Source organism: Sinocyclocheilus anshuiensis, unplaced genomic scaffold (assembly GCF_001515605.1).
Source record: "Sinocyclocheilus anshuiensis isolate Anshui unplaced genomic scaffold, SAMN03320099.WGS_v1.1 scaffold1477, whole genome shotgun sequence".
NCBI lineage: Eukaryota > Metazoa > Chordata > Actinopteri > Cypriniformes > Cyprinidae > Sinocyclocheilus > Sinocyclocheilus anshuiensis.
Genome location: NW_015547710.1, coordinates 24,871 through 34,446, shown reverse-complemented (window position 1 = coordinate 34,446; position 9,576 = coordinate 24,871). Strand labels below are relative to the sequence as shown.

The window sequence follows — 9,576 nt, the reverse complement described above, 5'->3', positions numbered from 1 at the left end:
GTTTTCTTTAAGTGAACTTTACATCATACTTTAAGTATACTACTATGTCCCTATTTAGGTATTAATTTGTATATATTTTGTTATATGAATATCTGAACATACAAAACACCAAAAGAAAGAACAGGGTATCTGCTTGTAAACAAAAATATTTTTATTCTAGCTTCATGCATTCTTTTTTTAAACACTTGAATGTGGGTAAGTTTCATAAAAAAATACAAAAAAATAAATAAACAACATTTTGAACAAAAAACTGAAAAAAAGACTATGAATTGGATTCAAATTGGATAATCAAAACATAGATAGAGTCGATCAACACCCCAAAGCTTGACAGTCATTATTACCTCTTCATTGGTCGACATTACATCAACTTTACACAGTTTTGATGCTCTTTTATGTCTGATGATCATGTTAGATTACATGTGGAAGCATCTGTTGTTTCAGTTTCTTCTTCACTTGTATTTTTTGGAAATTCTGTACAGAAAATGTGTACTAGCGCCCCCTACCATATAACAATGAAAACACGGATTCTAGGAACACAAGTATAGCTCAAATATATTTAGACTTTTTCTAAGTAGGCTATAAGTCAAGTATACTTAAATGTCATTTTAAGTATATTTCTGAGAAGTATATAAAGCCCATTTCTGAGAAGTACATAAAAAGTAGACTAAAAGTATACTTTCCTATTTTTTTGTTTAAAATAAGTATACTAATAGCACACTTGAATAAACTTCTTTTTCGTAAGGGTAGTCAATACAGTGGTTTGTTACTAAATAACAAATGAAGACATGTTATATTGTTTGAAGAAATATATTAACAAAACAAGGCTTTATTACGAATGAATATTGTCATATTTCCCTATCTCACGAACTGAGTGGCCACTCAGCCGAGTAAAACTGACAGAACATATTAGCCTCAGCCTAGCATAACGGTTACCATGCCACTCATGAGAAAGAGACAGTGCACAATGCCACTGGAGACATCAGCAGTGACATAACCAATTGTAGGATCAGGGGAAGAGTTATGCTAGGCCTCCTAAACCCTTGCAAGTAATAATTTGTTGTCTGACAGCCGAGTCGGGTAACCTGGACATGCTTGCAATTTTCTGCTGCTGCTAAAGATTTGATTTATTGGTACTGGAGGAATACGGAGGAAGTCACTGAAGAGGTTTTGAGAACCTCTTCGAGAATAGGAAGAAGGTACTAACGATAGACCTGAAGGAATTGTATAGGTTTAGTTTACGCTTCCTTTAATTGTGATCTGTAAAGAGGCTCAGTGGTTGTTTAGCTATTTTTAAATTTGCAACAGGAAGGAGGTGTAATGATGGTGAATTGATTTCAACAGACTGGTGCATCTTGAAATGTACCTCATTTTTCAGAAATCCTACACAAGCACTGCTAATCTTGAGAGAGAAGACGTTCATTAAATTTGATATTTTCTTATAGAACGCAATCTGAGCTGTATTCAGCTTTGTGGTCGTGATCAGTGTGGCTTCAGTCCAGATCTTCTTGTTTTCTGTGTTTTCAGAGGCAGATGTGGTCTCAATGGCAGACTCTACTATCACAGTGGGAGACATAGAGGGGGAACTCTATAAGATTGAACGGATCAGAGACATTTTGATCAGGAGGGAATCTGAGCTCAGATACATGTAAGTAAACTGATTTTTACATGTAAATATTTATGATATATACCAGTGGTGTGTGATGGTGTTCTGAAATAAAGAGGCAAAGACCTCAAAGTTTTTTTTTAATCAAATGTAAATTCATGTCCCAGTCACATTTTCTTGGTTAAATAAACATTACTTACACTATCAGAAAAGGAAAACAAAAAACAATTATATTTTATATTTTTACTTTAACAGTGCAATCAATATTCTATTTATTAATGCCAAGTATGAATCTCATCAAGTTAGTGTTTTTAATCATTTTACATTTATTTCAAAATAATTAATTAAGGCAGTAACAATTTAAACAATATCTTTTATTTGTGAACTTATGTTTAGCTATTCTTTTTAATAGTTAATTTTAACTCATTTTGAATTTTTCAGATCAACAGTCATCAAAGCTTGTTAAATATTGGTCACAGACATGAAGATTTACTTTAAATTTCACCAAACTAATTACTCACTAAAAACTCCCACAGATCATGTTTTATGCCATTTTAAGTATTATTTTTACATAACAAAATAGTTATATTTAGTGTGTGAGTTTTTTACTTCCTTTTTAAATTAGTCTTCCCATTAACGACATTATATTGTTCATTCAGACTGATTCATGAACAGAACGTTTGCAAACACAAGAGGCGGGATTTATCGCATGAACCAATCACAGGCGAATATAACCAGTCATATCCAATCATATTGTGATGGAGGCATTGCCTCCTCTCACGTGACTTTCCCCCATTCATTCTCAATTACCCCCCAGCAAACTCACCACATGCTTTAGGGGGTCACCCAGACCCCAAGTCTATTAAAATTCAGTGGGCTCAGGGGAGGCAAGAGAGATGTGGACTCCTGCTGTAACTTTACCTGCTGGTGTCACTGTTGCACAGTGTTTCTATTAAAAAAACAAGTGATTTCTACATTTTTTCATTTAATATTTTGTAATATTGGCGTTTTTATTTTTGTACTACAAATTTTTTTCTCATCCAATATTTTGAGGAGGCACTGCCTCCCTTGCCTCCTTGGAGGAAATGCCCCTGATATATACCATGGGGCCTAAATGTCTGTGACTGAAAACTAGTGAAAATGTCATGTCATCCTGTGGCTTCCTTGACAAGTTGTTTTGAGAATGGATGGATGGCAGTAGTTGTCAACCCCCCTGGTTGACAACTACTGCACTACAGCTTTGTGCAAAACTTGGTGATCCATGTTACTGTATCTATCATGATTTGAGAATGTTTCAAAGATAATCTTCTATGGGTTATATCGTTTCTTTTAGAAATTTTAAACCTGAATAGCATATTTGAATTGCATATGTCTAAATGTCCAAGACCACACTGTATTTATACGTATTACACAACTCTTTTGAATACAGTACTTCATTCTGATTGACCAGTCTCAGCATTCTGTGGTCAAATATTTTTGTATAATGACTGCAGGGGCAGTATGTAATACTGACAACTGCACTGCAGTCCAAATTCAAAATATTGAAGGAGAGTTGTTTTTTTTTGCCCCCTCCTCCTCAGACTCGAAGCTCACGAGGGTTGCCAGATTGATAACAAACAGTTGAAAAGAGCGCAATTGACAGTGGAAGGCGACAAGCCTAACATGGTTAATGAGTTGATTTGTCTGCGTTTTAATATGCTTCTGGTCATAGAACTTTTTAGATGGATGCCGAGGCTTTTTAGGTTGGGGAGAATCTGCAGTCTCTGACCCAGTTTGTTTACTGGTTTCTATGGCTACAACGCTGTGTTTTCCATCAATTGGCAACCCGGTGTGTCAAAATAACATTGGGTAAATTGGCAGTGGCTGGAATCACACAGACCAAAACAAAAAGAGACATTCAGACACAGAGCACCCATTTCAAAGTAGAATAACTGGCTGTAGCATTGTTTTTCAGAGAAACAAGTATGTGAACTTAGCATATTATGGTATTTTTTTATGAGTACACTCAAAAAATGACATACAGCACCTTTAAGACTCGTTCACAACAAGTACAATGACTATATGCATTTATGTTGTCTGAAGCCCGAGACACACTGTATGATTTTCGTCTGTCCCAGATGATAGACAGGCATGGTGAAACAATCGTGGTGATTTCTGTGATTGTGGCTCCTAATCGGTGTTCCTATGTCATACAGTGAGAGAGGTTCAAAGACGGCCGTTGTCATCGTTGTCATGGCGCTAAAACATAAAACTGCTTACCTCAAGCTCCTATCCCTTCCTCTTTCGCAGCTTCCAATTTTTTTTCAGCACACATAAAACTACAACTGCTAAAGTGTGATTCATCATGCTCTTGTTGTTTACCACTAGCGCATGCTGATGACATTTCATTCTTCTATAGTAACATGCACGTCTTACCCAAGTTTATTAGATCCATGTCGTACAGTGTGATCTGCAGTGATCTTATAGGATTGCTAAAATCGTCCAGCTTGAGTTCTTTGGTGAATTCTGATTGGCTTTCAATGTTTTTTTATCATTCATCAGCTGACGAAAATCGTTCTGAAAGTAATTCCAACAATATCAGTCCTCTGTCATTATCATTACAGCTGTGGACTTCCCTATTCTTATAGAATTTGAACAATTATTATAACTTTATAGTTATAGTTATCATTCATGGTTAAAATTAAAAAAGGCCATTTTACCTGTATAACCTACCGTTGCCCAGGCAATTTTTTTCATGAATCACTCTACAGTCTCTTTCTTTGCATGTGATAAAATAAGTTAAACTCAAATCAATTATTCACAGTCCATTTGGGTCCTAATCACCATTTCTGGGTTTATTTAGCAATAACAACCTGCTGACTGTAAATTAACCCTTACATATTAATATTTACGTTGTGGTTTTGTTCTGTACATGTCAAACACTTCAAAATAAGTTCAAACTGTATCCATGTCATTAATGTTTTTAGATTAACAGAAGTGATTTCTTTAATTACATTTTCACATTCCAGATAAACACACTACATGAACAGTAAAATTGTGTCAATTATAATTGACAGTCAACAGCCAAACTCACAATCCTTTAGTGGTTCATAAAGTTGATCTGAAATTCTTCTCACCATCACATCTGCAGTCATCTGTCCTTCCTGTTCCCATTACCAAGAGCTACAATCAGCCAGCTGCCCCTCATTAAGATGTTAATGCTTTGCTTTTGATGCTGCCAGAGCGTCTAATGCATTGATATTGGTTTCCCCTCACAATCGTTTGGGGAAGAGATTTGGCTATCACAAAATCAGTGGGGCGTTTCTTCCCACGTGTTTGATTGGTGCGCAGCCTCCACAGTCTGTCTCAACTGAACCGAAGAGATACAGAGAGAAATCCAATGGTACAGCTTCATCATTAAACCGTATTTGGTTTACAATTCAGGGACTGAATGCACTCTAAATACTACTATCTGACACGAGTAGCATGCAAAATGGTAACATCTTAATTAACTGGTTTTATTAAAGTAAAAATATGAATTTATACCACAAAAACTAAACTCTAACATTTGCAGGTTAGAGTTAAAAAGCTGCCATGTGTAATTCTTTGAATATCACGATTTAAGTGGTTCAAATAATTTAATCTAATAAGCAGTGATATCATTAGAAAGCTTGGTACATGAGTACATTATCACTTGTTTTTGTTTGCATATACATTGAAACATTGACTACATTGCAAACATATTGACAGCATCTTTGCTTGCGTTTAGACAGCAAAAAAGACAAATATATCATAATTTAAACTTTTTTTTTTTATTTTTGCTTACATTAAATTTCATTGCTGTATAAAAATATCTATTTGCATCCCAAATTGTCACTGTGTTGCAGCTATCCAGATGTTCAACATAGACTTATCTATATTGAAACTAATAAAAACTGTTATTATTATTAAATACACTTATCTGACTTGTATAGATCTGATTTTGTATTGATGAGAATTGGTTAAATTTAGAGTGGGGTTAGGGACTCAAAGGAGCCAGTTGTACAAAAATGAATGTGTTAACTACAAACAAATACCTACGAATACTAATAAGTTCAGGATGCATGGGCAGTGTTCAGACTCTCATTGCCACTGCAGTATATAGTAGGCATACTGTGTATAATACGCACATTTTCTGTATGCATGGGTGACCTACTGCAACTGCCAAAATGAACAGTAAGCAACAGAGCTTACAGCATGGAATACTGCATCCAAAAATGCAATGCTTTCACACAAAATTTGAGAACAAAATGTAAACTGGATGCTTTCATTAAATGTTATTTTCAACACCATGAGGTCATGTGACAACAGTGTAGAAAATGTCTGTTTGAGATGTTTATGGTAGGATAAAGCTTACTGTTTTAATTACTATTAAATGAATTAGACAGTATACAGTGTTCAGTGTTCAAGTTTTAGCTGGTATTCCATTCCGAACATTGCAAAATAAACACTGAGTCACACTGTGAAGCTTTTTACACGCTCAACACTGTAAAACATGTGACCCTGCAACTATTATTTAAAAAAAGTTATTTTTATTCACTTAAAAAGCTACTTTTATTTAAAAGCCAGTTTTGTTGGTGTCACATATTTTAGTTGGTTCAGTAATGTTGCTCATGAAGCAGAATTTTTTTGTAGTGAAGACTGTAAATGCTTCTGCATGCTTTAGAACAGTGCAGTGTTATCATATTTACCTGTTCTTTTGTTTTGCAGGATGGATGATATCCAGTTATGTAAAGAAATTACAAGACTGAAGAAAGAGCTTCAAAAGCTTTTGTCTATCCCAGGTGAGATCTGGGAAAGCCTCTGGAATAAATTAGAGTAAAAATGAAAGAAATACTGTTTAATGTTTTTTACAGTACAGCTGTAAAAGCTCCTTCAACTATACCTTTACTGAGGTTACTGATTAAAATTTGAGATCTCTCTCGTTATTCAATTGCTTTTACAGTTTTCTAAAAGTAGCACAACATGCACTACTAATAAAGCCAATATATTAATTCCAAACTTGCTTTGCAGAAATTATTTTGATAAACACTTGTGTGTTTCTGTTAGCGTATAAGAAGTGGCCTGGTCTTAGTAAGCATGACAATGAAAGCTGTTGCTTGGTAAAAAAATAAAAATTCATTTTCAGATAATGACAAGTCTAACGAAGACAAACAGAAGGAGGAAGAGCTTCTGAAACAGATTCATAAATTAGTGGAGGCCAGAGACTTCTTAGTAGATGACGTGGAGTTTGAGCGTCTCAGGTAAGCCGATTTTAGCATGCTGGGAAATGAAGGAGGCTGACACACTTCATTTGCACCCTTTATTAAATCTCTGACTGAGCTCAATTCTGGGGCAGACAGAATTCTGTCTAAGGCCTGAGGGAAAAAAAACATTACTCACCCTCTAAGTACAGAAGTAATAGGATTTTATTTGTAATAAAGCCATGCTGCCACATCCTGTCTCAGCAACGTCAGGAATTGAATTCAAGAAAAGTCTGCTCAGTGCTTGTGGCATCTGCACAAATTTGCGATTGAATCTTGACTTTGAATCCAGTGTTTTGCCTTGTGTATAACAATGTAATCATATTAACATAATGTAAATGCATTTAACCCAAAAAAACTCTTTCAGTTTTAGTGCATTTGTATAATCAGTGCAAAGGAATAATTACTATATTGGAGCTCCATGTTAATAATTATCAGCTGAGGAAAAACTGGATGTATTTTTAGTCCAGCTGGTGTTAAACACGTGGAGCACATCACAGTGTAGGTCCATTTCCAGCCAGTTCTCAAAGGCTGGAATGGAAGTCATGTAACATGTTGCAAACCATTCACTTCCACTGAGCAGAAGTCTTTTGTAAAGCCAGCAGAATACCATGAACAAATAAAGAAAGAGAATTGCATGATACATGAATTGACATTATATTTTCAGATTACATTTCCCAGCAATAACATGAAAACCTTGAGCTAACTGAAGGACATGAAGGCCATGCATAAATAGCAAATGATACAGTCAGTCTTCACACAATGCATTGCTTCATAATCACCATATTACTTCTGCTGTACAGGGAACGGGAGGAGGACAAAGAGATGGCTGAATTTCTCAAGTCCAAACTACCAAAAAGCTCTCAAACCAAGAGTAAGTCATTCTTTTATGGTTGGTAGAACAAAAGTAATGTTTATGATTTTATTGGTCATGCAGTTAAAATATGAAACTTCTTTATTGCATATAGGGTGACTAGAATACAAATAAGGTGGGATATTTTGTAAACATTAGTCACTGGCTATGTTTCAAATGGTTTAGCCTCTCACACAGCCCTAACTAACTCTAAAGGCTGTACAGTACATGATTTTTGCTCAGAATTTTGCCCCAATTTACAGTCTGGACAAACTGACACTAGTTGCCAAAAATTAGTGCTTTAATAGAGATTTAATAGAAAATTGCATAGTGTGTGATGGTCACAGTCTCATATTTTTTAGCTTCAGACTCAGATTCTGTCCAGTCAGGGTAAACCAAACATGTTTCATATTTTGAGAACACATATTGTTTTCAATTAAATTCTTAAAAACTCCTGCTTAATAAACTAATAGAGAATGTTTTTAAGTATTAGATAGATCTGTGGTGGGAAAATGTTCTTATTACCTTGTTAAACTCAGTTAAAATGGTTTACTTCTAGTCATTGCATCTTTGTGTATAAAACAACTCTTTGTCTATGAAACTCGTGTATGTAGGTGTTGCCCGCAGTGGGAGAAGGCCGCCCAGAGCCCAGCAGACTACTCCCTTTGTAACCAAGACAGGCCTCACTTTGCTGAAAGAGTGCTGTGGATTCACCTGCTCTATAATGTAAAAGACACACTTTCAGCAGTGACAGCAGGAACACAATGCAATTCTGGAGCCTTGGATGAGGATGACCTTTTAATGACACCAGGAGACTCAAAGAATATGATGCGAACCAAAGCTAAAGGTTTCTGAAAGACAAAGCTATGAAGTTGTCTGTTTAGGAATAGCAGTTTAAGAACACTCTTATATTGTTTCACATTCTTTCATATTTGTCCGCACCCATTTGCTCGCTTTCTACCTAACTCTCATTTTTCTTTGAAAAATCCTGTCTTTGTATTACAGAGAACATTGTGTGCCCTCTCAAGGGTCCTGCTGTCAGCAGCTCAGCTGACTTGCTGTCATTCCCTACCCTTATCTTGTCCCTCATGAGACATTGCTACAGCACTGCAGTACCTGTGACTTCATCATCCATAAATGCTCAAGTTTCAGTAGAGGTTCCATTTAGACTGCTGTTTCTTAGCCAAGCCAGGCTCATTGGAAATATGTGCCTGTGGCAACATTTATGCGAAATAATATTATGTTGCTTCTTGCATTTTTTCACAACACATTGAAAGTCAAATGTTCCAGTGAGTGGCGCTAACTGGACGTTCAGTTTTATCCAAAACAGATGAACATGAATCTGGTGCAGTCTTATTATGTTGGTTTTTATACATATGGTGGCAGTTTGGAAATTAAATGTCGGTGAGTGGCATTAGCAGTACCTGTGACTTCATCATCCATAAATGCTCAAGTTTCAGTAGAGGTTCCATTTAGACTGCTGTTTCTTAGCCAAGCCAGGCTCATTGGAAATATGTGCCTGTGGCAACATTTATGCGAAATAATATTATGTTGCTTCTTGCATTTTTTCACAACACATTGAAAGTCAAATGTTCCAGTGAGTGGCGCTAACTGGACGTTCAGTTTTATCCAAAACAGATGAACATGAATCTGGTGCAGTCTTATTATGTTGGTTTTTATACATATGGTGGCAGTTTGGCCTTTAAATGTTCTATCATATGTGCAAATAACGTACCACCTATACTAATCCCTACCCTAAATTTAACTGATAGTGTTAACAAAAAGTAAACATGAGATAAAAACACTCACCGAAGGAACAATGCCATTTAATCTTGCTTCTATAAGTCCTTGAACTCATT

General features: G+C 35.7%; 1 protein-coding gene across 1 annotated transcript in view; it reads left to right on the top strand.

Annotated features, from left to right (window-relative positions):
* pik3r6a (phosphoinositide-3-kinase, regulatory subunit 6a) overlaps positions 1-8,458 on the top strand; it is a 15,949-nt gene extending 7,491 nt beyond the window's left edge. Inside the window, exons 2-6 of the mRNA XM_016506818.1 lie at positions 1,525-1,645; positions 6,332-6,405; positions 6,750-6,864; positions 7,668-7,738; positions 8,332-8,458. Coding sequence (XP_016362304.1) covers positions 1,525-1,645; positions 6,332-6,405; positions 6,750-6,864; positions 7,668-7,738; positions 8,332-8,447 — 497 coding nt within the window. The 3' untranslated portion in view covers positions 8,448-8,458. The remainder of the gene's footprint in view (positions 1-1,524; positions 1,646-6,331; positions 6,406-6,749; positions 6,865-7,667; positions 7,739-8,331) is intronic.
* The last annotated feature ends 1,118 nt before the right edge of the window (positions 8,459-9,576 follow it).